This window comes from Alternaria atra (genome assembly GCF_907166805.1).
Source record: "Alternaria atra isolate CS162 genome assembly, contig: 21, whole genome shotgun sequence".
In the NCBI taxonomy this organism is placed as follows: domain Eukaryota; kingdom Fungi; phylum Ascomycota; class Dothideomycetes; order Pleosporales; family Pleosporaceae; genus Alternaria; species Alternaria atra.
In genome coordinates, this window is record NW_025091319.1 from 1965875 (window position 1) to 1992965 (window position 27091).

The 27091-nt window shown below is 52.2% G+C and overlaps 12 protein-coding genes across 12 annotated transcripts; 6 read left to right on the forward strand and 6 right to left on the reverse strand.

The window, feature by feature from the left end:
• Positions 1-278: 278 nt before the first annotated feature.
• ALTATR162_LOCUS1070 (uncharacterized protein) lies at positions 279-1901 on the forward strand (the record flags this gene model as incomplete). Its single annotated transcript, XM_043308665.1, has 2 exons — positions 279-1280; positions 1374-1901. 2 exons carry the CDS (start codon positions 279-281, stop codon positions 1899-1901), a joined length of 1530 nt encoding a protein of 509 aa, XP_043164600.1.
• Positions 1902-2102: 201 nt separating this feature from the next.
• ALTATR162_LOCUS1071 (uncharacterized protein) lies at positions 2103-4689 on the reverse strand (the record flags this gene model as incomplete). Its single annotated transcript, XM_043308666.1, has 4 exons — positions 2103-3319; positions 3380-3552; positions 3675-4266; positions 4305-4689. 4 exons carry the CDS (start codon positions 4687-4689, stop codon positions 2103-2105), a joined length of 2367 nt encoding a protein of 788 aa, XP_043164601.1.
• Positions 4690-5207: 518 nt separating this feature from the next.
• ALTATR162_LOCUS1072 (uncharacterized protein) lies at positions 5208-6177 on the reverse strand (the record flags this gene model as incomplete). Its single annotated transcript, XM_043308667.1, has 2 exons — positions 5208-5578; positions 5862-6177. The coding sequence occupies 2 exons, from the start codon at positions 6175-6177 to the stop codon at positions 5208-5210; spliced, it is 687 nt and encodes a 228-aa protein (XP_043164602.1).
• Positions 6178-6987: 810 nt separating this feature from the next.
• ALTATR162_LOCUS1073 (uncharacterized protein) lies at positions 6988-8716 on the forward strand (the record flags this gene model as incomplete). Its single annotated transcript, XM_043308668.1, has 2 exons — positions 6988-7250; positions 7342-8716. The coding sequence occupies 2 exons, from the start codon at positions 6988-6990 to the stop codon at positions 8714-8716; spliced, it is 1638 nt and encodes a 545-aa protein (XP_043164603.1).
• A 105-nt stretch (positions 8717-8821) lies between these two features.
• Positions 8822-10624, reverse strand: ALTATR162_LOCUS1074 (uncharacterized protein; the record flags this gene model as incomplete). Its single annotated transcript, XM_043308669.1, has 3 exons — positions 8822-10012; positions 10060-10155; positions 10214-10624. The coding sequence occupies 3 exons, from the start codon at positions 10622-10624 to the stop codon at positions 8822-8824; spliced, it is 1698 nt and encodes a 565-aa protein (XP_043164604.1).
• A 748-nt stretch (positions 10625-11372) lies between these two features.
• On the reverse strand, positions 11373-15057 carry ALTATR162_LOCUS1075 (uncharacterized protein; the record flags this gene model as incomplete). The annotated part of the gene is made up of 3 exons (XM_043308670.1): positions 11373-12813; positions 12861-13711; positions 13759-15057. The coding sequence occupies 3 exons, from the start codon at positions 15055-15057 to the stop codon at positions 11373-11375; spliced, it is 3591 nt and encodes a 1196-aa protein (XP_043164605.1).
• A 545-nt stretch (positions 15058-15602) lies between these two features.
• On the reverse strand, positions 15603-17423 carry ALTATR162_LOCUS1076 (uncharacterized protein; the record flags this gene model as incomplete). The annotated part of the gene is made up of 1 exon (XM_043308671.1): positions 15603-17423. One exon carries the CDS (start codon positions 17421-17423, stop codon positions 15603-15605), a length of 1821 nt encoding a protein of 606 aa, XP_043164606.1.
• A 339-nt stretch (positions 17424-17762) lies between these two features.
• ALTATR162_LOCUS1077 (uncharacterized protein) lies at positions 17763-18738 on the forward strand (the record flags this gene model as incomplete). The annotated part of the gene is made up of 2 exons (XM_043308672.1): positions 17763-18130; positions 18180-18738. 2 exons carry the CDS (start codon positions 17763-17765, stop codon positions 18736-18738), a joined length of 927 nt encoding a protein of 308 aa, XP_043164607.1.
• Positions 18739-18833: 95 nt separating this feature from the next.
• ALTATR162_LOCUS1078 (uncharacterized protein) lies at positions 18834-19596 on the reverse strand (the record flags this gene model as incomplete). The annotated part of the gene is made up of 2 exons (XM_043308673.1): positions 18834-19364; positions 19429-19596. 2 exons carry the CDS (start codon positions 19594-19596, stop codon positions 18834-18836), a joined length of 699 nt encoding a protein of 232 aa, XP_043164608.1.
• Positions 19597-20721: 1125 nt separating this feature from the next.
• On the forward strand, positions 20722-22596 carry ALTATR162_LOCUS1079 (uncharacterized protein; the record flags this gene model as incomplete). The annotated part of the gene is made up of 2 exons (XM_043308674.1): positions 20722-20832; positions 20899-22596. 2 exons carry the CDS (start codon positions 20722-20724, stop codon positions 22594-22596), a joined length of 1809 nt encoding a protein of 602 aa, XP_043164609.1.
• Positions 22597-23109: 513 nt separating this feature from the next.
• Positions 23110-24912, forward strand: ALTATR162_LOCUS1080 (uncharacterized protein; the record flags this gene model as incomplete). Its single annotated transcript, XM_043308675.1, has 1 exon — positions 23110-24912. The coding sequence occupies one exon, from the start codon at positions 23110-23112 to the stop codon at positions 24910-24912; it is 1803 nt and encodes a 600-aa protein (XP_043164610.1).
• A 434-nt stretch (positions 24913-25346) lies between these two features.
• On the forward strand, positions 25347-26465 carry ALTATR162_LOCUS1081 (uncharacterized protein; the record flags this gene model as incomplete). The annotated part of the gene is made up of 1 exon (XM_043308676.1): positions 25347-26465. The coding sequence occupies one exon, from the start codon at positions 25347-25349 to the stop codon at positions 26463-26465; it is 1119 nt and encodes a 372-aa protein (XP_043164611.1).
• Between the last annotated feature and the right edge of the window lie 626 nt (positions 26466-27091).

Here is a 27091-nt window from a genome sequence, read left to right on the forward strand (position 1 = left end):
ACGCCAGCTCTACCACACCATGCGTTCGAAGCCGCGATACAACTTGCCTTCATGCTTTGGCGCATTTTTCAGCCGCGCCATGAATGAGCGTTTAAGAATGCTAGCGCGTTCGTCCTAGTGAATGTCGGTGATGTGGGGGAGTGAAGTCATCCCCACCCTCAAAAGCAAGAGAAGGCTGGAACGCCGGGCGCGAAAGTGGGTCCAAAACACGTTATCACATGAGATCGTCCCTGCCCACTATCGATAAACCACAAACTATCACCACACCTCATCCCGCCATGTCATCGAATCCATCCAAAGCACCCGTGCTAGAAGTGCTTAGCAAAGATGCATCGCACAGTTTCCAAATACCTGCGAAACGTATCCACGATGGCGACGACGTCACATTCTTCCTGGCAAGCAGAGCCTATGCCGATATCATGACTTTCATCTTCCAACTCAACACAGCGATGATACCCCGGAGGATTAAAGAATCTAAAGAGCAGGGAAATGGCACGGATTCGGTCAAGGAATGGAGGCTGAACGACCCAGATGTCCCCCATCCCCCCGTTGTTGCAAACCTGGCCAAGCTCCTCAACACCTTAACTGCCATCATCGATGAAGCACCACCAGACCCTGGACCTCGTCGCTTCGGAAACGTAAGCTTCAGAACCTGGTATGACATTGTCCGGGAACGTGTTTCGGGACTCTTAGATCAGTATCTACCAGACGAAGTCCTAGGCTTCAAGTCGTCATCCGATGTCTCGGCGAAAAGCGAACTAGAAGCCTATCTCATCGGCAGTTTCGGTAGTTCTCAACGCCTAGATTATGGCACAGGTCATGAGCTCAGTTTCCTTGCTTTCCTTGGCTGTCTCTGGAAACTTGGTGCTTTTCCTCACTCGGAAGATGGCGAGCAAGAACGCGGTATAGTTCTTGGAGTTATTGAACCGTATCTCGCTTTGATACGTCGACTCATCTTGACGTACACACTAGAGCCTGCAGGCTCGCATGGCGTATGGGGACTAGATGACCATTCTTTCGTACCGTACATATTCGGTAGCGCGCAGTTTTCTCCTGCTATCGTCACGCCTGCAGATGTTGCGGCAGAAGGTTCGTTGTCGACTGCTCCGAGCCCAGGCGACGTGGCCAAAGCCCCCGCCGTAGCCCGCGAGCGCACACGGAACATGTATTTCAGCGCTATCGGCTTCATCTATGATGTGAAGAAAGGTCCGTTCTGGGAACACAGCAATATTCTCTACGATGTCTCTGGCGTGAAAGCAGGATGGGCCAAGATCAATAAGGTGGGTTTACATCATACATTCTCCCTTCACATATCCTCCACTCCCTATCTTTCCCTCCCCCCTCAATCTATTAGACTAACATAAACCCCATAGGGAATGATAAAAATGTACAACGCAGAAGTCCTCTCCAAGTTCCCCGTTGTGCAACACTTCCCCTTCGGCTCTTTGTTCTCCTTCTCCGCCGATCCAAACGCAAAAACAATTCAAGCAAGCGTTCACACTGCCAACCAACCTAAATCAAATACTCCGTCTACTACGGCACCGACTGCTCGACCGGGTCCACAGCCTGCGTTGCGGGATCCGATGGCTGAGCCAGCGGGTGGTGCGGCGAGGGGAGGTATGCCTGGTGGAATGGTTGGAACTGCTGCGCCCTGGGCTGTTGCTGGTGCTAGGGGGGCAGGCAGTGGCATGCCTGCTGCAACTGCGGTACCGTGGGCTGGTGGTGCGGGGGCGGGTGTACCTAGTGGTCCAAACCAACCTACAAAAGCGCCTTGGGCGAGTAGAACGCCTGCTCCACCGCCGGCGGGGGGTAGCACTACGGCGCCGTGGGCAAGAGGGAATGCTGGTGATGTGCAGAATGCACAGCAGAATACGAGGGCACCTTGGGCGGACAAGAGATGAGATCAGCAGTCATAGCGTGTGCACGTATATTCTAGCTGTCGACTGAGGATAGTAAGACCGGTAAGATCAAGTATTTACACTTGACGACTGAGTTACACCATGTACCAAAAATCTATAGACATGGGTTGTCTAATCTAGAGCTTTCATCAAACGACCCTTCGTTTCTCCCCATCGTTCCCAACAACCCCACTTCTCAGCCCATCAAGCAACATTCTCCATCAAACCTGCCCCCACCGTCCTTCCTCTTTCCCTAAGCACAACCCTCATCCCCTCCTCAACCGGTAACTCCCTCTCCAACTGTACAACGACCCTCGCCACCTCGCCCGGCTTAACAATTCTTGGCTTCCTCTTCACAACCTCTCCCGTAAACTTATTCAGCTTGGCGCTCAGCGTCCTAATTCCTGCCGGCGAGTTGAGCGTACTCCTGAAAACCTCCACCGGCATAGGTAATACGTGTTCGAAAGCGAGGAGCTTGGACGTAAAAGCCTTGACGAGTTTAACGGGGTCTTTGGGAGGACAGAGAATGTCGCCTTGGCGGAGATGAACCGGGTCAATGTCTGTGAGATGGAGAGTGGGGATCTGGCCGCAGACGGCCCAGTCTACGGGTGCGTCCTGCACTTCGATGGATTTTATGGTTGCAGTTTCGTTGGCGGGGAGGGCGAGTACAACGTCGCCGACTTGTAAGGTTCCAGCGTCGATACGACCTGATATACTAAGTGGTGAGCGCATGTCGCCGCGGAAAACGTCAGCGACAGAAAGGCGAAGTGGCTTTGTGAGATTTCGGGGTGGTAGCTCGACGCGTTCCAGAGCTTCTAGCAGGGTCTCGCCGGTATACCAGTGTGCGGCTGAGTTTTCGATCTTCTTGACAACGTTTTCTCCGGTCAGGCCGGCTAGGGGTATGAACGTTATTCGCTTCTCAAGGAAGCTTGCTTCGGTCAGGAAGGTTGTCATGAGTTTTGAAATATTGTCGAAGCGTGATTTCGACCATCCGACTGTGTCCATCTTGTTCACAGCCACGATGATGTGTTGCATACCCATGCTTCGTGCGATCAAGATGTGTTCCTTCGTTTGACCCTTGAGACCAGACTCGAAGCTGTTGGTGCTTGCGTCGATGACCAGGACCGGAAAGTCGGCTTGTGATGCACCTGAGATCATTCTTGGTATGAAGTCCTTATGCCCAGGCGCATCCAATATCGTAAATATACTCTTGTCTGTCTCGAAGTAATTGGTCGCAATATCGACGGTAACACCACGACTTCGCTCTTCGCTAGTTTCGTCCATAACCCAGGCGAGCGCGAACGAAGATTTGCCGATGGTCTCTGCTTCTTTTCTTAATTTGTCTATTGATCGCTGGTCGACGACTTTGAGGTCGTAGAGCAAACGTCCCATAAGCGTACTCTTACCATGGTCGACATGTCCTTGAGTAGTTAGTACCGAAAATGATGATGGATGGGGAGGATATGCAAGAATTCACTCACCGAGCACTACAAAGTTCGCCATTCGCTTCGGGGCGCTCTTCTCAAACTCGTCTACAACGTTTAAGTTCCTACTCTTGACCCTCGGCTCATCGACCACGGCAAGCTTCTCGACCGATTCGGCTAGGTCACCGTTTGTTTGCTTTTTCTTCTTCTTTGGTGTAATTCCTGTATGCCTTAGAAATATTCAAATGAATTTGTAAGAGTCTAGTGTCGTCCGCCGCCTGCGCCCTTTGCCTGTGCTGCCCGCACAATGTCGTCCGGGCTTGGTCCAGCAAAAGCCCCCGTGCCATCATACGATTTATACGCAGCAAAGGGTACCGGAACCTCTTGTAGCGGTGTTTGTGTGTGCTTTGACGTTTCGTCAGACCCGCACAGGGTGGAGGCGAACATGGAGGCGGTGGCGCGTTGAGCTGGCGATTCGACAACGACGGCAGGCTGGGGAGCTTGGGGTTCTTCTATCTCAGGTTCCTTCGGTGCTTCTGGGGCTGGGGATGGCGACCGTCTGCGGATAGGATATCTGGAAGGCCGAGCTGGGCGCTCTGACTCCCCGCCATCACCACCAAGATTGGCATTCTCTTGGTTCTTCATCGAGAGCTTATCGAGCATGGCGATGGCCGAATCCGCGTTGTTGTTGGATTTAGAGGCAGCAGCTTCCGCATCCTCTCGCTCCTTCCTACGCTTAGCTGCAAGCGCAGCTAACTTCGAGGACCCCCCAAGCAAACCACCTTTGTAGTGGGGAGCATCGACGGTGATGACGCCTAATCGTTCGGGTGGTACGTTGCCCCAGGGCACATCCCAGAAGAAGTCTGTGACAGCAGCGTTGGTAGGCATCGAGATTGGGGCAACGGTAGAGGATGAGCAACAGGACGACGGGGCAGCAGACTCTTCTACAAAGCTAAAGTGGAGTGCAAGTGAGTGTGCTTACCTGTGGTTGCGGGCGCGTTCTGATCTGCTACGCTTGCAGCTTGGTCGAAGCGCGACACTGGTTTTGCCTTTTCCTGCTTGGGTGCCTCTTGCTTGGGCTCTGCCACGCCAAGTTTATTCTTCAGATAACTCACACTCTTTCCAATGTCGTAGTAGTAGTGCCATAACGCTTCTTGTATCTGCTCGTCGCTCGTGAAATCGCTCATGTCTCCCAGCGCCTCCCGCACTTTGATTGTGCCCACACGCATCTGCTCTTTGTCATCTTCTGTCATGCCATCTCCAGCATCCACGTCCCCAGCGCCTTCTTCATAGTAATCGTCGTCGCCGTAGATGTCGTCGTCATCGTAATCGACGTTGCGCGTGCGCGAGAAGCCGCCTGCGGGCATTGTAGCTGTTTTGTGATGCGTTGGTACGTGTATGGAATATGGGCAGGTTGGGCGTGTTGGTTGCGCTTTTGTGGTATCGAATTGGTGTGCAGGCGTGTGGATTTGTTCGGAACAAACAGTTCTGTGGTTTCTCTACTTAGTGTGAATTATCGCGTCCCTTGGTTGACGTCGGTGGTGGGGCTTTCCTTGACGTGTAGCGTGGCTGCCATTGCCCCGCGCTAGCTGGTAGCATTGAGCAATACGATGACGATGATTCGTCTGATATTCACCAGCATCAAAGTGACGATTATGGAAATTGTTCGATTTCAAAGTCAAGTTCGCCTACAGCTCGACACGCCTATCGAAAGATACAGTAGTGGGGTATAGTATTAGAAGAAAGACACAATGCTGAAAACGAGGGCCAACACCCGCGCACTTCGCCCACCGGTATCCAAAACATTTTTTTTTTTTCACTGTTTTCTGTAATCGGGACAGTCTCGACCTTACCGGTCGTCACCTCCGCCCCATGGGAAGGCTTGCTATTTCTCCGCCTTGTCCTCAGCGGCTGCTGGGACAGCAGGAGTCGCCGTGGGCTCGGTGCTAGGCGCAGGAGCAGCGGTGGTGGCAACAGGCTCCTCAGCCTGCGCGGCGGGAGCTGGTGCCGCAGCTGGTGCAGCTGGCGCAGCGGGCTTCTCCTCGCCAAAGTTGGGCTCATCAAACATTGGCCCACTTGTGGCGCTCATTCCAGCAGCGGGTTTGCTGCTGGGGATCGCAGGAAGATCTAATGAGGCGGCTGGTGCAGGTGTATCTGTCGCCTTGGCTTCAGTGTCCTTTGGGGCATCGGTGGCTGTGAGCTGAGCCTCAGCAGCAGTTGGGGGAGCGGGCGCGACGGCGCCAACGGGTTCGGGGGCTGAAACATGATGTGTTAGTCTAGGGTATCTTAAGTGACAAAGGAAATTCGTGAAAGTTGAGCGGGAAGGAAACGTCGTGTCTGGCCGTAAAGTCGTAAACCGTGCTGATGAAAGGGCGATACGTTCGACCAACCATCTTGTCGCAGGTGTTTTCCCACGCCTAGACGGGATCGTTCCACTGACTGTCGTCCAAGCCGACCTTCTGTCGTCGCCTGGACCCATGCCAGGCATCATCTTCGCGATACGGTAGAAGACTGGAGTATGAACGAGATGATAACCTACTCGACGTGGCTTGCTTGACCTCAGCCAATGCAGCAACTTCATCCTTCTTGGTCTCGCTCTGCGCGGGATCCGAAGCTGGAACTGCAGCGGGCTCAGCAGGCGCGGGCGCAGACGCACCGCTTGTGGCTGCAGGTGTCGTCTCAGTCTTTACGGGCTCGGGCGCAGTTGCGGGAGCGGGGGCAGCTGGCGTAGTCTCGTTGGGCTTGGTTTGCGCAGGCGTGGTAGAAGCCTCAGAAGTGGCCGTGGGCTTTGGCTCTTCCTTCTTGGACTTCTTGCCCCTGAAGATACCCCTGAGGGCCTTCTTCATCTGATCCATCGCGTCGAGTGCTGTGGGAAGAGTGAGTCAATAATGATTTTGTGCGTGCTGGTGATCACACGGGGTATTTCTAAGGACGATAGCTTGTGGGTACGTAGATGTTTGCGTCGACACGGGACACATGAGTAGGCAACCATGATGTAGATGTTTGCGAATCTACAAGCGCGACTAGTCCTGAGATGGACGCCATTTGGATGGTGAAGGTGAAGCTGAAGGTGAAGCTGAATAAGGACTGCACTTACGAACTCCCGGCATGGTGACGACGAGGCCTAGCTAGCTGCTAGATAAGCTTTTGAGGGGTAGGTGTCAGCACGAGCGTGCGGGAACGAAGAAAGGAAGAAAAGAAAAAGTGGTGCAATCAATGTGTAGCTAAAGCCGGTGGATGCCTAGGTAGCGGAAGGAACGTGACGATAATAGCGAAGAGCGCGAAGGATGTCAAGTTGACGGAGCTCTGTTGTTCTAGCCGGGACCCTGAGACGCTAAGCCAATCGTCTCCACCTCCACACGGTCATGCACGCCGTTATGCACCATGCGACCAAAAATAGCCGCCTTCTGCACCGCTGTCTGCACGCAATCAGCGCCCGTTGTGTTTCAGCTTCTATCGAGTACGTGACAGCTATGCAAGACATCTTCGCACTGGTCATCATGCACAGCAAACCCAGACTACTGCCAAAGAGGCCCCCCACACTTCAGAAATTAGACGCTACTTTGGGCTAGCGCTTATCCCCCTGCATCGGGGAGAAATTGTGAAGATCACATAAATCTGATGTTTGTTCCCCACAGGTCAAGTATACCATCATTGCACGCAACATGGATGCCAGAAACGCGACGACTGTGGGCGGGCAGCTTTCGTCACCGTTTGCAGCGTTGCAGCACAGCCTCGTCGCGCAATGCATCGTGGCCATTGCTGTAGTGTGTGTCTGTACTAGGATCCTTTCATCGCATACCTTCAGGTCCATCAAGTACGGCAAGGGTCATAATGTCTTACCACCAACACTCCCGTATTGGATACCTGGAATCAAACATGCCTTGTCTTTTGCTTATGACTCGCATGGCTTTCTTGCCAAATGTTTGTAAGTATTCATCCTCACAATACCATGAAAGCTACCCCATTGACGATCTGCGTACAATTGTCGCATCACAGCAAGATTAACGTTACAATAGGAACGAATATGGCGATGGATCGCCTTTCTTTCTAGATGCCGCAGGCCAGAAGTTGCTTGTCGTTCTAGATCCAGAACATGTTAAAGGCGTTCTCAACACATCATCCGAACTCGACCCAAACCCATTTATCCACGACAAGATTCTGGGCGCACTGATGGGGAGCCCACAAGAGGCCATTGATCACTACAAGTCTGAGAACGGTAACACGGATTACATACAAACGACACATATCCGACAGCATACAACAGGATCAAACCTTGGTTTACTTGCCAAACGCCTTTTCGACGTCATGAAGCGAACTATCACCGAAAGCTTGTCCTCGACCCCATCAGGATCCTGGAAAGAAATCCCTGATCTCTATGACTTCATCGAATACCACGTATCCTACGGCATCGCTGAGACCCTCCTCGGCACGTCCATCATCTACCCAGGAATAATTACTGACCTCTGGATCCACATCGAAGCCACAGACCAATTCTTCATGGGTCTCCCCCGCTTCATGATCCCCAAAGCCTATGCCGCCCGCGACCGCCTACTCAATGCCATCAGAGCGTGGACCAAGGAATCCGAAGCGCTCCGCGCCCAAAACGCCGTAAACACTACCTGGGACCCCATCGCTGGCTCTGGCCTCCTGCAAGAAAGAGAGGCACTATACAGCAAAATGGCTGGTCATGGTGTTGATGGCCGCTCCGCACAAACCCTTGGTCTCCTCTACGGCGGAACCAGTCTAACGGTCCCAGTAACATTTTGGTATCTTTTCGAAACATTGCGCGACCCTTCCTTACACGCTCGTGTCCTCAACGAGATAAAGCACGGAGTGAACGAGGAGACGCAGGGTTATAACTTTATGCAACTAAGCGCGCGGCCATTGTTGCAATCTCTCCACGCGGAAACCGCGCGGATGTATAGTTCTAATCTCGCTGTGAGGGAAGTCACAGCTCCGACATATGCGCTCGATGAAAAGTACAGTATACCAAAAGGTACGGAGGTTTATATTTCTCACAAGTTCAATGGGCAATTCACTCCTGGGTGGAAGGCTACGCGTCCTCGGACTGTTGCGAAACCTCTCGATACTTTCTGGGCCGAGCGATACCTGGTCGACGGCGGCGGAAACGATGGGAAGAGAGAAAAGTTCAGCGACGCGGGCTTGAGTGGTAACTGGACTTCTTTCGGTGGCGGGGAACACAAGTGTCCAGGCCGGCATTTTGCGCGTAACATTGGTATAGTTACGTTGGCGGTGTTGATGGGCGAGTTTGAGGTTAAAGTGTGCGATCTGGAGGCGGCGAAAAGTTTGGATCCGGGGAACAAGGAGAAGGCCTTTGGGACGATGAGGCCGAGAGAGAGGATTGCAGCGAGGATACGGAAGAGAGTGTAGGGAGTTAGTGGTTGATGAGATCGGTATTGAGGAGTAAGTTCGTATAGTTCATCGTGCTGTCTTTCTCACTTTCCGTCGATTGACAAAAACTGATTAATGTTCCACCTACTTCTCAAGTCTCCCAGCCCTGCTTTCATCCCTCCACCACTCGCACTGCTTCCTCCTAATCCCATCTCCCTCAACCCTAGTATTGCCGAAGGCCTCCAGCCTTAACTGTAGCCCCGGCTTACCCCTACCCTCATCCGCGTATTGCGGCCAGTGTGGCACACCAGTCCTATTACCCGCATTTGGATCGCCCAACGCAACAAAGTCCGAGAAATACGCATTCAACAGTTCCTTGCCTACATCCGGATATTGCACACCACCGCTACCGGCTGGCTCAACCCATGTGTACTTGGTGTCGGCAGTGTGCGGTATGCCTTTCCAGGTAGGGAAAGTGTTGTTCACAGCAAAGACCATTTTGTAAACCGGTACTTCGGCGGCAGACATGCGGAGAGCGGTTTCTTGGCCGGCGCAAGCGTACATGTAGTCTGTGAGAGCAGCGGAAAGACGGTTGTATTGAGTAGTGTTCGGGCTGTGAACATATGGTCCACTGTCCAACCCAGTAGGGTCGGGGTATAGTTTCTCGATATCAGATAGATCTTCGGTGGTCAGACCGGGGATCAGGTTTTTCAAAAAGGCGAGGAATTCTTCGTTGGTTTCAATGTCGCCTGGGGAGTAGTATTTTGCTTCGTCGGGCACATTGGTTGTGATGGTAGGAATGCGGTAGAATTGGCTGTTAAATCCAGAAATTGAGCCGGCTTGCTCGAGAAGGGGACCCCCTCGTGTGGGCTGGAATGGCCATTTGATGGCATATTCAGAATCACGCCACAGCAGAGCGCTAGCATTCTGAATGGCAGCAGCGGGAACAGAACGTAGACAGCTGAGGATCTCGGTGTCAGTGCTGTTGGCCACTGCACCACACCCTGTAAGACCCAGGTAGCGTGAGAATTGCTCTTGGTACAACGGATAAGATGCGTTGGGGAATGCTCGAGCGGTTACACTCCCGGACTGAAGAAGAGCCTGGGAGAAGAGCGGTGCAGCGCCCTCGGTGGTGTTGTAGTTGTGGAAAAGGTGGATACCGACTGAGTGCGCACCAGCTGAACGACCTCCAATAGTGACTCGGGAAGGATCGCCTCCAAAAGCCGTAATGTACTTTTGAACGAACTTAAACAGTGTTTCCTGATCCCGAAGGCCAAGGTTGAGAAGTCCTTCGCGCTCAAAAACTGGGGAAGGAAGGAAGCCCCAAGAGTTTACCTAGACGGTATCAGGCTTGCTCATATGACAATGATGGCTATGCTTACCCTGTAGTTGAAATTGACAACAATCAACGGCTCCTTCGAATTAGCCACAAAACTCGGACCATCAAAACTCCTAGCACTGCCGGCAACGAAACCACCCTTTCACAGTCAAGTTAGCAAATGCACAACATGCATCCAACCCTTCTCACAGACTCACCCCATGAATCCAGATCAGCACGGGCAGCTTCTCGTGCGACCCAATGCCCTGCGGTCGAAAAACGTTCATGCTCAGACACGCCTCATCCATCTCAAAATTAATATCCAACGGATCCTGGAAACACGAGTATCCATAACTCGTCGCATTCTTGACCCCGGAAAAAGGTGCTGGTGCACCAACAGGCGCGAACCTCCCTTCTCCAACAGGCTGAGAGGCGTAATCGATACCCAACCATGCGTCTACCGTGCGTGGTAAAGGTTTATTGGTTAGAGTCTGGGAGACCGTCGTGCCGAGAAAAGTACCATAACCAGGAAGCGTGACTGAGCTGTTAGATGTTGCTGTCACGCTAGATAAGCTGGTGAGAAGCGTGAAGGTGGTGAGGAGGCGCTGGGCCACGGTGGTTTGTCCCATGATGGAGTCAATGTGGGAACGTAAGATTGACAGGACGTGCTCACACAAGACCGAAGCTACGTCGAGCGGAGCCATCATAGAAGTGTATATAACGACATTGGATGCATGCGTACAGTTCCGAGATCGGTCATACAACGTGATAGCTGCATTGTATTCGTATCGATGTCGACTCCACTACTGTCTCCACTACCCCACAGTCTAAGTAGTAATCAGGCCTTGGTACCTGCTACATGCGGCGGTGAACGAGTGACGCGGAGATACGCACTGCGTCGGCTGTTATCTTTCATCGGGAAAATGCCGGTACTTTTCTTCTCGAGAGCAAATCGGTATCATCGGATAACACCCGACGCGACGGATGTTGATAAGTGTGCAGTGGGAAGATGCAAGTTTCGCGAGCGAACGGAGGTTTCCCGAGCCGGCTAAGGATACCCCGGAAGCCGAGCTATGACGCTGAACCTGGTATGAACGCAACTACTTCGTACAATGCTTGTCTTTGAGAAAAGTGCCAATGTTCGGACATAGTTGTGCTACCGATGATCTGCCGAAGCGAGGCTCAATCATGACAACGGGTTTGCGACGTCTGGGGACAATGATCAAGATGACCTGAATAGAACGACATAATCTTTGTGGATTCATTCTTAGCAAACCCTTGTGAAGGTCGTCATAGAAGATTTGATTCATAGCCATACACTCGTAAGCGACTCTTCCCACTCAGCCCAAACTCCATTCGCCTCTGAAATGTTTAACCCTATGACCCCCCATCAAAACCCTTATCCAACTTCTTCAGCGCTTCCTCAACCTCCACCGCCCTCTCCTCGTCACCCCTCAAGCCTTGTACTCTGGGTAAACCCCGCATAACCTGCTGCACCATATCCTCCAGCGCCTTGGGGTCTCTCAGACCACCACTCATGCCTGCCATTCCACTCAACGCAGCAGCAGTAGCATCAATCTTGCCTTTACCCTTGCCATTACTGTTGCTATTACTGCCCCCGATATCTGAGCGAGACGTTAGTGGCTGGTTCTGATTCTGATGCGCAGGCGAAGACTGAGGTTGTTGTTGTTGACGTTTGCGCAACATAACCTGGCCTTGTTTATCCATGTAGGTTTCGTACCCTTGTTGGTCGAGCACTTCGTCGGGTACGCGGATGTTGACTGATGATCTATTGCTACTACCACCACTGCCACTCCCACTATTCTCGCCTGCTGGTGACGGGACTGCTGTGTCTGGATTCGAGTTTGGATTCGCTGCTGCTTTAGCCTTTGCGTTGGCATCTTGATTGTACTTTTCTAGAGCGTGGATGCGGTCTTGGTTTTCTTTGTTGCCTTCCATGAGGAAACGGAGACACATTATGGCATGTTCACGAATATATGGGTTGTGCTCGTCGTAGGAGCAGCAGTTTAGTACTGCCTCGATACCGCCAAGTGGGCGGATCTGATCTTGAACGTGCTTGTTCTTCCAGACTAGGGAGCTGAGGACAAGGACGGCGAGCTTCTTGAGATTGCGCCATTCGAAGTCTGAGGGTTCGTCGGCTGCTTCGTCCATGTATGGTCGAGGTGACGGTGAGGTAGGCGGAGGAATGTATGGCTCAGCGGCCGCAGCTGTAGTATCGTATGGCCGCTCAACAGCGACCGGTTGCGGCTGTGGTGGTTGCTGTTGCTGTTGCTGTTGTTGCTGGTGCTGTTGCGGCGAAGGGATATCCACCTCTACTGGTGCTGGAGGTGGCGGCGCATGTTGAACATTTCTCAGGGGAGGCGGTGATAGCTGACCCTTGGGTATCGCTGCGTCTAGCTCTTTCAGTAGGGTCACCAGTTCGTGAGAGATCTCCCAATTGCTCAACATCCTCTTCCACGTCTCGTGTTCTGTAAGAATAGCGAAGAACTCTAGGTATTGATACACGCCCTCGTACATGCGCTCCATATCCCAGAGATTCAGAGGAAAGTCTTCGGGTTGCGCATGTCCTGCGCGAATCTGGCCTTGCAGGAAGATGAGGGCGCATGTTTGAGGAATAATATGGCGGCGAAACTCGGTAAGTAGAAAGTTGACCATGTGTACGTCGCCTTGATCCACTTGTGGGTGGTTTACCTTGAGATGGCCCTTCGTGGGTTGAGCACGGGCTTGTCTAGCGCGGAAGATATTGGTAAGAAGCTTCATGATGACTGCTTGGGCCGGAGAAATGATGTCTTTCGATCTATAGTCGTGTAAGCTAAGTTTTATTGGTTCGATAGATGTACTTACTCAGACTCTCTGAAGGCGTGGTAAGCAAACGGCAGTAGCTGATTTGCGAGAATAGCTTCCATGATCTTGACCATAAACTTGAAGTATAATTCTTCCTCGCGCAGATCCCAAGCTGCAACGAAGATCAACAACTCGCGTAGTAGGTTTCGGCCATTGTCTTGTGCGAGAAGCAAATGACATCGAACGCCGTGCATGCTCCTCACACTGCTGAAGACGGTTGGATCCGAGTGGTAGCCAGGCTGCCCCTCTGCTGGCTCAACAATCCCGGCCATGATGATCATAGGCAAAACCTCAATCTCGGTAGGACCCAGGATAAGTGGGACGTCTGTGAGCAACCCTCGGCCTTCATCACCAGGTATGTCATCGTAGTCGTCATCATTGTCATCGTCATCCTCTGGCGGAGGAGAAGTGGGAGACGCTACGTCACTGATTAGCCCTGATGGACGGTCGGGGTCTGGCTCCAGACGCTTTAGCAGATCTTCTTTGCCATTCTGGAGGATCTCCGCACCGAAGGATGGCGGGTATGTCACACGGAAATCGATCTCACCTGCCGGGGGAGACCGTTTGATGCTTGGATCTAGTAACGAGTCATCTATTGCTGGTTTTGGAGACTGCTTCTCCGCTGCGGTTTGGGACGCTTGTTGCTCGCGGCTAGATTCGTCGCCAGGGAGAGCGGTGATGGATGAACGCATCCTGTCGACCTCGACTTGAAGTTGGTTGATGCTCTTTGCGAGTGCTTGCACACTCTCTTCGTTCTTGGCATGCTGGTCTACAACTTTGCGGTATGTGCTAGACTGGGTGATCTGGTCTCGATACCTAGCGACCACATCTGCATACAGCATGTTCCATTTCTGGGAGAATTAGTGAAGACCTACGTCATGGATTAGATGTGACTTACGTTCTTCTCTTCTTCGCTCATGGTCTGCCACCTCCGCCTGCACTCAGCAGCAATCTCGTTGGCGCCTGCCTTGACGCCATGATGTATCAAGGCCTTCTTGACGTCGTTACCCGTCTCGCCAATGTAGAGCAGAAACGGCGAAGAAGCAGGTTGCTGTGGGATCTTGAAGGTGTCTAAACTACGTGCTGCATGTGTTGGTAATGGTTGCTCTTCGGGTGGCGGACCTTGGTCTTGTGGAAATTCGTCCATCTTGTACTTCATGTCGGCAAAGTTGGGTAGTTCATTATCAAGGTGACTGTCGAACAGTTCGATCCAGAGCATGAGTTTCCGCTGTTCGTTCCGTGCGATCAGATTGTTGAGGAATTGCAAACAAGTGATGAGAAGCTTCTTGTATGCGTTGATGACACCCTGCCATTTGTCCTCGTCTTGAGTCCCAGCCTCGCCGTCGTAGCCTCGTGCAGTGACACGTACACAGACATTGATTAATGCGAAAATGTCCTTGTCGAACAACCTGTCGGCGCTTAGGTTCTGCACCTTCTCTCCATGTACCTGCACATTCCGGGCTATGCACACGAGCTGGTTTAGTCGTTCTAGGTCCCTAAGCAGGCTCGGCGAATAGCTTGCGATCAACGGGCCCGACAGACCCTCGTATTCTGGCGCAGCAGGATCTGGAGCAGCGAAACAGCGACGTTCGAGGGAGGGTATAGCGGCTTTCAGCACGCCCGCAAGATCGTCCCAGAACTCCCACGAGAGGCCGAGTTCTTCGCGCAGTTCCAGACTTTTCCGCGACTCTTCCAATGTTTTCTTGACCACATCTCGTTCCAGCATGCGCAATGTATCGTCCCGGACATAGCCTGGATTGTGGAAATGTACGGTATAGGGCGCGAGCGCAAGGCGAAGTCGGGTGAGATATGGTCGTGCATTTATGCCCGTCGAACTCTCGGGCCGCTCTGACTCGCCCGTGCTCTCCGTGTCGTTGATGCTGCCTTCAGCCATGCCTTCTCCCGTTTCAGTCTTCAAGTCAGGGTGTGATAGCGCGCGGCGGTCCCAATCATTCCACAGTTGTTGCTCGGCGAGTAGCGATCGGTAGACCCATACACGAATGGGTCCTGGTGCGCGTAGGATGCGGTAGAGGTTGTTGGAGGCCAGTTTTTCGACAATGTTGTGGTATTGCGCCAGCGCTATCGGTGCAAAGGCGAGATGGGCAGAGTCTTTGGTCGTGTCTACAAAAGGCGACGGAAGATCAAGAGTAGTAGGCAGCGAATCGGAGTGCGTGGAGGAGCTGGAGTCGGAAGTCATGTTTGCAGGCGGCGTTGACCAAAAATTTACATGTCGGCCGCCACGACGTTACCCCACTATCCGAGCCCCGCCATATGACATCTGACGTACAGAGTGTGAGATGGTCGTCCTCAGCTTCACTTGGACTGTTGACAAACGTAACACTCGATTCTGGTTTTGTTCACTGTATGTTCCCTCACACAGTCACTCATGTCAAAACAACAAAGAATTACTTGCAATCAGTTTATATTCAATTATACCAAAAATGGCGTATATGAGTTATATGTACGGAGCATATGAACCTCGAGTAGGCATAGTATTTGGCCCGGCGAGTCTAGTGGTACCGCTTATTTTCAATCTTGGAACGAATGTAATGTGAGTCATGATACATGGTGATGGTATCTCTCACGGACATGGATTGTTCCGTTGGCAAATCATATCTCAGATTCGCGCTACGCAATTGAAGCGTGCAGATGTGACCCTCAAAAGGGTACGCGATGGAAAGGTGGACAAATGAAAGGGAACGAGAATGACAAGGAATGTGGTGGCGACGTTATGCGGAGATATTACATACCCTCGGCCTTGAGTCTGGCCGCCATGAAACGGCTCACCTTTTTCGTCTTGCCATCTCGCTCTTCCACGATCGGGCTCTCTTCATCTTCTTCAGTAGCCTTGAATCCACCTTGCCGCTGTATGAACCGATTCCGCGCTTTGTGATATTCTGCTTGAATCTCGCGGTTCAGAAGAACTGCATCAAACTCGTCAGGCGCCTGGGGTTCTGAAGGTAAGGGAGCATGTTCGGTTATAGTGTTGGCGAGCGTTCGTCCAGCAGGGCCACTTGGTACAGGTGGTGCTTCTGGGACAGCAGGGGTCGGCAGCATCTGGGGGAGAGTGTTTGTCGCAGCGCGAGCACTCTTAAACTTGGATACTTTGGCAGGCTTGGGTGGTTCCACTGGTGCTACAGGAACTGCAGACCGTTCGACGATGGTATCGGAGATAGTCGGAGTGAATTTGACAGTTGGCTGGGCGGCTCCAACTGGTTTCTGTAGTGGCTTTGGCGCCTCAGAGATGTCCAGATCTTCAGCAAAGCGTACTCCTTTCTTCTGCTCCTTCTTTGTATCAGCAGGCGCAGGCGCAGGCGCCGCCGCGGAAGATCCCAAAGATTCGTCAAACTGATCGTCGCTCTTCACACGCATTGTGCGAATGTCTCCAATATGTTCTTCGAGAGAGTGCTTGCCCGACTCAGGCCCTACATTCTCAAGCATGCGAGCACCCAGCTTCTTCTCAAGCTCCATCATCTGCTTCCGATATTCTTCGGTGACGACAGGCTTAGTACTGCGGCCATATTCGTCCTCGTCTTCTTCATCCTCAGTGTCGTAGTCGCCGTAATCGTCGTCATCTTCCTCGTCTGAAAATGACGCAGTAGGCTGATCCAGATCAAGTTCAGCGACGATCTGTCCGACTTCAGACATTCCATATTGCAGCATCTGCCTTCTCAACTCGGCTTCTTCTGGGGTCTCATCGTTTGGTATGATGGCATTGGACAAGTCGGCGTCGTCCTGATCGAGCTCGACAGCACGCGTGCCCTCTGGAAACAGAAGCGCGGCGATCTTTGCATCTTCGTCAGTGTCTTGTGTCGCTTGCGGTGACGGTTCCACGTCGACTTGTTCGGCGAAGGACACAGACTTCTTTGAAGACGCTGGTTCTGAAAGTCGGGCGTCAGCCGTGTCAGGCGCGGATTCGGAAGACGGTGAAATAAATTTCGAATCCGATGTAGTCTTTGAAGCTGGTGCGGATGTAGACGGCGTGTCTGCAGATTTTTCTTGGGCGTTCTTCTTGTCCAGCTCTGCTTTCTGGATCCCAGCCTTGCGCAGAACCTCAACAAGCTCAGCTGCAGCCTTCCCTGTCTGGTTGACCGAGCTCGATACTTCGTTGCCCTCATCATCAAGTTCTTCCTCGATGTCCATCATAGGCTCGCCTTCTTCGTTGTCCAAGCCTGGCTCCAACAGAACGTCGACGCCAGCAAGTTTCTTCTCGGCGGTGTCGAGGTTCTTCTCGATAGTAGCACTACTCGTCCGAACATAGTCAATGCGTCTAGAGATCATGTCAATAACTTGGTTAGCAGTGCGTTCCGACGGCGAGTTCTTGCAGAGTAGCTCCTCGACTTCCTTCTGGTCCAGCAGGGTAAGTTCGAGATCGCGTGCCATCCCACGTATTTGTGAGGGCGAAGGATCGCCGGCGGCTTGTATCTCTTCTTTCAGCGTCTCATACTCAGCCTCCCAGGTCGTCCAGTGGGAGAGGGCTTTGCGCAGCTTATCGACATTTTGCTGCAGCTGCACACGGCTGCGCTCGAGTTCCTCTAGAGCGCGCTGTGTTGAAGCTGCCATTTTTGTTGATGAGGTGGTTGTGTGAATGGGAGGAAGACGGAAAGGTGAAGGAATTTTGTGTACGAGAAAAAGCGCCGGTCTTGGCGGCTGGCCCCACAAGGGAAACCATGCTACGCCTGCATACAGATCGTCAGACTGTCGTTTGTCAGACAGGAGCAGTTCCTGAACCTTACAATTACGAATATCTTCCCCTCATCTGCTTTCCTACCCAGACCGGCCATGCTTTCAATCTTGTAGAACGACCAGCGACTTCTATACGCTGAGTCAGCATCAATACTCAAGTTCCCGAGGTCCCATACCCGTCAAGCTTCGAAGCATACCTCCGCCACAACCTCCGCCATGTCGAAATCGCGCGGCGCCGACGCGCCCAAGCAGCAAGATGGCGGTGCGTCTCTCTCCAAAACCCTTTACAGTTTATCTTTGCAGCCATTACCACGTTCTGCTTCCCTCGCTGACGATGCATCAGACTCTTGCCCCGTATGCAGGTCGTCGCGCTTCCTCAACTCCAACATGCAGTTCAAGATCAACCCGATATGCTACCACAAGATGTGTGATACCTGCGTAGAACGACTGTTTGGTAAGGGCAATAGTATATGTCCTGTGGCAGGATGCGCGAAGACACTTGCCTATAGGAATTTCCGGAGGGCAACTTTTGAGGATCTGAAGGTGGAGCGAGAGGTGGATCTCAGGAAAAAGGTCATGAAGATGTAAGTGCGATCAAACGGCCAGAGCGAGATATAGCTAACAGTCAGGTAGCATGAACAAGACAGAAGACGACTTCGAGACGCTGAGAGACTATAACGATTACCTCGAGCAGGTCGAAGAGATCAACTGGAACCTTATTCTCAACACCGATGTGGACGCGACCTGGGCGAAACTGAAGAAGTTCGAGGCACTTCAAAAAGCCGAACAAGACGCCGCTGCTCGCAAAGGTCCTGCACTCAAAGATGATATTGACTCGGGTTTCGTGATCCGTGGACTCAAGAAGCGCGTCGCGCCACCAGTAGAAGCACCCTTCGATCCGTTCGGCGGCTACGACATCGCACCACAATACTACGCACTTCAGGACAACTACGATGTTGACTGGTACGCACGCATGAAGAGGGATCCGGCACATCTGGTGGGAGGACACAGCTTGCAAGACTACTGCAGTCGGACATTACGCGAAGCTTTTGGTGGCTTGGCCGTCTTCGTCGAGGATGAGATTGCCGCGCGGGAGGCTCCTTCAATGTCCATGGACGCGGACATTGGCACAGAGCACGCCGCGGCAGCAGCCATGAACGGGAGGGACGCGATCATGGACGATTTATTCTAGATTTCTTGCACTATGATACCCGGCATCATGCCAGCATTGGGCGGCGTTCAAGATAGTGTGTCAATAGTTCTTATATAACAACATTTTTCTACGATTCATATCCTACTTCGCCCAACCTGGCCTGCTGCCCCTTGGTATCCAATATCGTTATATTCGAACTGCTCCTCCGGCAGCGCATACCCTTGTCCACCCCGTCCCCGTTGCTCTCGCGCCGCGACAGGGTTCGGATTGTAATCTCCATCTCCCACTTCACCATCCCTCTTCCCATCCCCACCATCGAGCACATCCAACTGCTGAAACATACCCCTCCTTCTCGCGCCCTTCATAACCTTAACATCTAACCCCAGCGCCAGCCCTGTCGCCACAAAGCCCAACAACGCAAAGCTAAACAGCGCCTTGTACATTCTACACACGCTAATCCCTGCCTCAGACTCCCAGTTCTTCGCATCGCATACATGTGCTAATGTGCCTGAACACCACCATGCTAGTAGAGCGAAGGATACGGTCCAAAGAAGTGCGAGGACGGCGTTCAGGGTCAGGTTGAGAGACGCGGAGAGACCGTGACGGATTTGGAGGAAGATTGTGCATGTGAGCGCGGCAAGAGTTAGGAGGGAGATTGTCATGAGCTTGGTGGATATTAGTATTGCTTTGCAGTATGTGGCAAGGTAGTAGGTAGGAATAGATACATACCAAGATAAACGTCCAAGGTAGCCTATAACCATCATGCGATAGCTCACGCAGGAAGTAAAACATGATACTCGCTACAACGAGTGAAGAAAGTAATTGCGCGCATCGTATGATGTGGAAAGGCAGGAATGGGTAGGCTGTTGGCTTCACCCGGTTCTTGTGCAATACCATGGTCGATCCGAATGTGCGACGATGAGATTTCAAACGTCGTAGGAACGGGCGTTAGGTATGTCAAAAGACGACAGTGGTGGTGTTAGTGGTAGATAAACAACCGCTTTTTCGAAGCTTGAGACGCGGAGAAGGGAGACTAAGGTAGGGGTCCAGCTGGGCTGGCACCCGGGCCAGCTCTCTCGTATTGCAGTTGTTGCGCCGACATGGCACCTTGCGAATAGAAGTCATGCAGTCAAGTTGTGTGTGCTCACCATGATTGGAAACTGATTTGCAGTCAGAAAGGCGATGACATGATTTTGCTGATCGCGACGTCGTTCCTGCTGAGACTTAGGTAGAGATGGGGCACAGCCTAGCGCGAGTGTTCACCTTTACTCTTCTAGAGCTGTTGATCACGATTCAACAATGTCTAATTTCTTCATCTCTATTTTTCGTCCATCCGTAGCTCCACCTTGTGTACGCATCGAGATCGTTGAAGAGGTAGCCTTGGCGGCACGCCTGATGTTTGCATTCGGGGAGATATCGCATACCACATGGCCATGAACCTTAGCTACCTCTACAGATGACCGACGAAATGGAATACGACTTATGTGTTATGTGCTGTCATGCGAGGAGCCTCTAGTTCCCGCTCACTGACTCCCGGACCCACACCGCGGCAGAGCATTCGAACAAGTCTTCACGTTAACACAGTGAGCGGATTCAGATCTCACGATCCGATAGCTACTAACATGGCGCACTCCATCTTTGACCTATCACGAAAGCACAATCACGAGAGCATCAGGGAGTTTCAACTGGAAGTCCACGATCTAACTTCAGAGTTAGTTATCTACCATCCCCGGTAGATGGGCGTCAATGCGGAGCCAATAAGTGGGTGTTTTGCCGGGTACATGGTCCCGTCTCGCAGCGGATAATAGCAATGAACGAATCCAGGCCCGCTCCTGCATATGGAATCTTAAGATCTCGGAATCGGCTCTGCATATCGCTAGCATGCGTTTCCTAGCTCAGTAGCGCTGATATGTAATTTATATCAAGCTGGTATGCTCACGGACGAGCTTTTACGAGACTCTACGTCCTTCGCCAACTATACAGATTTTTAGAGAGCACACAGCTTCTCGATATAGCGGTATCATGAAGTTTTATACTTCAACATTGCTTGCGTTCGCCCTGTTGGAGTATGGTAGCGCAACAGTTGTTGAGAGAGGAGAAGGTCGACCTGTCAACTCCAGCTCCTACGATTTTGTACGTCGCCTTTAGAAACTAGGATATCACACCCCAGCTCTAGCGATTGTCTAATGAGCAGCATAGATAGTGATCGGAGGCGGAACTGCAGGTCTCGCCGTTGCTTCGCGCATCAGTCTCGGCCTCCCGAACCTCAGCGTCCTCGTCATAGAAGCTGGGCCTGATGGACGTCAGGAACCTGGCATTTTCGTTCCGGGAAGAAAAGGATCAACACTCGGAGGCAGATACGATTGGAACCTGACCACAATCACACAACCTAATGCTAACAACCGCGTGTTTGCGCAAAACCGCGGCAAGGTCCTTGGAGGTAGCTCTGCGCTCAATCTCATGACATGGGACAGGACTTCCGAGTTCGAATTGAATGCCTGGGAAAAGCAGCTCGGTAACAAAGGATGGAACTGGAAGAGTCTTTATGCGGCTATGTTGAAGTGTGAGACTTTCATGCCGTCGCCCGCGTATGGCACAGAGGGAGCCGGCACAACGGGACCTATTCGCACGCTCATTAACAGGATCTTCCCACGGCACCAATCCACATGGTATCCTACCATGAACAATCTCGGCTTAGCGACAAACCGAGAGAGTTTAAACGGCAATCCCATTGGCGTCTCAACTCAACCCAGCAACGTCAGCCCAAACTACACTCGTTCCTACGCCCCAGAGTATCTCAAACTCGCCAAAAACAATCTGGTCTTGAAGCTGGACACACGTGTGGCCAAAATTGACTTCAAAGGCAAGACTGCGACAGGAGTCACCCTAGAAGACGGTACTAAAATTATCGCGCGACAGGAAGTCATTCTCTCAGCTGGATCCTTCCAAACTCCCGGTCTTCTTGAACTTTCGGGCGTTGGGAACGCATCGCTCCTCAAGAAACTTGGTATCTCCGTTGTTAAAAACTTACCATCGGTGGGTGAAAACCTCCAGGATCACATCCGCATTCAAGTGTCCTACCAACTGAAGCCTGAATACCCTTCGTTTGACGTTCTCAAGAACGCCACCCGTGCGGCTGCTGAGCTAGCCTTGTACAACGCGGATCGCGAGTCACTCTATGACTACACCGCCAGCGGCTACGCATACTTCCCCTGGGGCATCGTCGGCAATGAAACCGCCTCTCAGTTGCGGACCCTCGTTGACAATGACTCGAGCTTGACTTCGGTCACCGATAAACTAAAGAAGACGTACTTCTCTCCCTCTCTCAGCACCAAGGTACCCCAACTAGAAGTCATCTTCTCAGACGGTTACACCGGTCTGAAAGGTTATCCTGCAGCCAACTCGTCTCAATTCGGCATCGGCACTTTTGCACTCATTGGCGTCGTGCAACACCCTCTCAGCAAAGGTAATGTGCATATCAACTCCCGGAACATCAGCGAGAAACCGATTATCAACCCGAACTACCTGTCCCATCCCTACGATCTCGCAGCTGCTACAAATCTCGCCAAATTTCTGCGTAGGATCGCTTCTACGAAACCCATGAGCGAAGTCTGGACAGAAGAATATGAACCGGGTAATGCTATACAGACTGATGAGGATTGGCGGAAGTACGCCCTGGGGAACACATTGAGTATCTACCATCCCGTTGGTACTGCTGCATTGCTTCCGGAGAAGGATGGTGGTGTCGTGAATTCAGAGTTGAAGGTCTATGGTGTCAAAGGACTGAGGGTGGTGGATGCGAGTATTATCCCTCTTTTGCCGAGTGCGCATCTTCAGACGCTGGTTTACGGGATCGCTGAGAAGGCGGCGGAGATGATTATCACTGAGCATAAATAGATGGTGTAGTGTTGGAGAATCGATGCGATGCGACGCGAGTTTGAGAGCCGTGTCTCGCGTGGCCAGTCAACACCTTCACAATTTATATTCATGTTTGTGTGCAACCTGAAACTCGATAATGCGTAAACACACAAAAAATGTGGGATTTCCTACTGTACAGCTTCTTGGTTTATCTGGACTAGTTTCCCCTCCCCCGCAATGTAAGGCGGGGCCAAATGGAGACATTTGAAATGATGCCGATGCCGACACATGATTTGTACAGCGGCACCCGCCACCAATGAGCCCTGCGGATGACACTTCAACAAGCCGGCCGCGCTTTACACGACTTGCTTACTCAAACGGACGCTGATGGCAACACTCAGATGAATAAGCCTCGCTTCCAGAGCATGTCATGTAGGAACCTTGTGCAGCATCAGAAGCTATCTATATGACGGAGCTGCAACGGAAGACTCCCAGCAGCTGGATAGCCAGAACGTAGCAGTCCCCGTTACATCAAACCTACAACCCAGTGGTATGGCTTTCTCAATGGGAATGCCCTGGAACGAGGGCGAAGAGAAGATGCACCGCCTCCTCCGCGTTCCTCCTCAAGACAACCCAACATCTGCTATGCTCACACCACAAGCCACTTTCATGTTCCAACGCGCTCCTCTGCTTGCCTTCGGGACCCTAGATGCACAATCTCGACCATGGACGACTCTATGGGGCGGCACGCCCGGTTTCTCCGAACCGCTTGGTGGAGGCTTCATCGGCACGCGCACTCTCGTTGACGACAAGAATGACCCTGTTGTACAAGCGCTCGTGGGCGATGGTGAGAAGGGCGAAATGACCCAAGCAAAAGACGGTGGCAAGTTAGTAGCAGGTTTAGCCATCGATCTTATGACAAGAAAAAGAGTCAAGGTTGCTGGTCGTATGATCGCAGGAACATCAACGAATGTCAACGTTGAGGTCGAAGGGGAGGAAGACAGGACACAACAACAGATCCAACTCGTCACAAAGATCGAACAAAGTTTGGGAAACTGTCCCAAGTATCTCAACCAATATGAGATATACCCAGCGCTCGTCACCGCAAAACTAGTATCGCAATCTTCAGCGTTGTCAGAGGAAGGAAAAACACTTATAGCAAAAGCCGACATGTTCTTCCTATCCACTACAACAGAAGACGATATGGACGTCAACCACCGCGGCGGCCCGGCGGGATTTGTTCGGATGATAGACTCAAACTCACTCGTCTACCCAGAATACTCTGGAAACCGGCTTTACCAGTCCCTCGGTAATCTGCAACTCAACCCAAGAGTTGGTATCACGTTTCCAGGCTACGATACTGGGGACGTACTTTACCTGACCGGCACGACTGACATCCTCGCTGGTGCAGACGCAGCTGCCCTGTTGCCGGGTAGCAATCTAGCCGTAAAAATCACGATCTCTGAATGCCGATTTGTGACCAACGGTCTACCATTCCGTGGTGTGAAGAAAACACCCAGCCCCTACAATCCACTCGTCCGCACCCTCGCTTCCGAAGGAAATATACGCAGCGCACTGTCCGTCTCCCGAACCATCGCATCTCTGACCAAGAAAGAGGTTCTCACACCTAGTATCGCTCGTTTCACCTTCTCCGTCAAGGATGGGATAACATATCGTCCAGGGCAATGGATCGCTCTAGATTTCAGCGCTGAACTAGACATTGGATACGAACATATGCGCGACGACGATCCGGAGAGTTTGAACGATGATTTTGTCAGGACGTTCACCATCTCCTCCACCCCTAACAAGGATGGTGGGAAGGAGAAGGAGTTCGCGATCACAATACGCAAGGTTGGCACTGTGACAAGGTTCCTCTTCCAGCAGAATGAGCGGGCGGGGCTGGAAATAGGTGTTCTGGGTGTAGGAGGCGAGTTCAAAGTGGAGAGAGCTGGGGAGGGCAAAGCCGTGTTTGTGGCTGGTGGAGTGGGTGTCACACCGTTGTTTGGACAGGCTGGTGGACTGGATCTGGAGGCTGGAGGATTCAAGTTGCTCTGGGCGATCCGCAAGGAGGATGTGGGGTTGGTGAGGGATACCTTTCGGCGGTACCCTGGGCTAGGAGGCTGTACGACGGTATTCTTGACAGGTGGTGAGAGTGATGGTGTGGATGGGAAGTTGGCTAATATGAGAGATGAGGTGAAGGCTGAAGCTAAGGTTATCGAGAGGAGGATGGTGAAGAGCGATGTACAAGGTATGCAGGCTGATACGTGGTATGTGTGTGCTGGGAAGGGAATGAGGAAGGAAATTACGGGGTGGCTGGAAGGGCAGAAAATCGTGTTCGAAGACTTTGATTATTAAGGGTATAGACACGATGGGGTAATTGCATCGTTATGTCAATCTACGACTTCAACAGTAAACCATTCTTTGTGAGATAGTGGAGAGTAGACTGAACACAGAACTCTCGGGTATCAATTGAGAGTGTCTGAGACCTCATAAGGCCTGTAGATGATGATAGCCTACCGTTAGGTGAAGCTTGCCAAAGTGTGCCTTCCTCATCATCGAAAGTGATTGCCAGTTGAGCCGCTCAACGAATGCACCTTCCTCATCAACCCCATGGCGTTCGTATTATACACAATGGCAGCTGGTTCACACCTGCCGCCAGCGAAGAGGTCACTTCAACCCACACAAAGCCACTGCTACATCGGCACCTCCACCTCTTCTGCATTACTGTTACCGCTGTGTATAACTCACCGTACGACATTCTCGCAACAGTTTCTCCATAGTCGCACAGGATGACGGCAACAACTACAGAACAGACTATTACCACAGCGAATAGCAAGCATAGAACAGCGAAGGAGTGGCTGCAACAACATCTGCGCAAAGTGGCATCGCGCCAGACGCTGAAGAATGGCGAGAAACCCGATGAGATGCACCGAAAGATATCCCCCAGACGACCACGCACAGCACCTTCAACAGGAGCTGCACCAAGCTTAGGGGATGCATCAGCAGTACCACAGGTTCCGATAAAGGTCTCGCGGGTCTCGCATCGTCCGCCAATTCTACCTCCACTTCGTCCAGCGAGACCCAATTCAGGCGTCATACGGGACGTCGATGCGTGGCTGGATGCCAGCATAAACACGCCTTCGCCTCCGCTGATGGGAGGTCTCTCCTACTGGAGGGCGGCGACCAGCCTTGGTCTCAGAGATTCGGCCGCAGCGCAGCACGCCGTTCCGCTGACTGAGGTATCTGGAATTGCCAGCCCATCGACAGTCACAAGCCAGCAAGGAAGGTCGTTCCATTGGTGCGCTAAGAAGATGCAGGTCCAGATGCCTACACTTCTGCGCACCAAGTCTCAACGCCAGTCAGGTCGGAAGCACAACAGACATTCGGCGTCGATGCCACTCTTAGCTGTGTCCTACGAGGGTGCTCAGGAAGCCGCCGATCCTATGCTCCTGTCTCGGTCTAGGTCCTTCCTTCGTCCGACCACACGACCATCGACGCGAGCAAGTGCTCTTCTATCGGTGGACCAACAGTCGCGAAAGCATCTACCCTCCCGCATGGGCACACCAGCAAGTGTGCGGCTTGGCGACACCGAGAGCGTCTTTGAGCGACGCGTCAACCCCATATTCATGCGTACGGCACGAAGCGCAGAAGACACTCGACCATCGACGGCAGCTGCCGGTCTCACTCGCGAAGACTCTATGGGCGATCTGTCCGATGCACCGACATACTTTTCAGGACCACCACCGCCGTCCTACCGTTCGCGTCCCGAGTCCATCCTCACCACCTCTTCTTTCGGCTGCATCGATGGCATGAACCCTACGCAACGACAGATCAGTCAGCAGCGTGCGGCGCTACAACGAGGGATGAAGTGCAAGCTGAAGAGATTCGCTCAAACGTTTGCGATATAAGAAGCGATTATTGAGGAGCGAGTTCGAAGTGAGGGCAACAGCAAACGACATATACAGAGCGCGACACGAGATCACGATTACGATTGACGAACGAGATGACAAAAGGAAATACGCTCGCATATCGAGTGCATGATTATACGACTGTTGTAGTTTGGAGAGCTGGCATCTTCGTACGCATAACAGAGAGACCCTCGAGCATATAATCTTACAGCTGACACACTGAGGAATTGCGCAAAGGCGCGCGTGGTTATATATCAAGAGGAACAAGAACTATTCGAGGTATGAAACAAAGGCCAAGGTTATACAATACATAGTGCACATACACTGGGCATGAGAATACAACTTAATAGTGAAATGCTGGTGGACGTGCAAGTGTGGTGAGTGAGGTGAGAGCGGACAGCTGTATTGATAGTAATGCGGGTTGGGGCCACGATCATATGACGTTGGGACGGGCCGCGGTCACCGAAAGCGGTTGGGGCGTCTTGACCGCCTACTCATTTGACGGCAGCCCATGCACTCCACCATCTCCATCGAGAATCATTGGGCCCAACGTGGCACGCTGTACAACGTCCTAACGCTTCCAACGTACGCAATTGAATCTCCATGGCCGTCCGTTGATTTCTTGG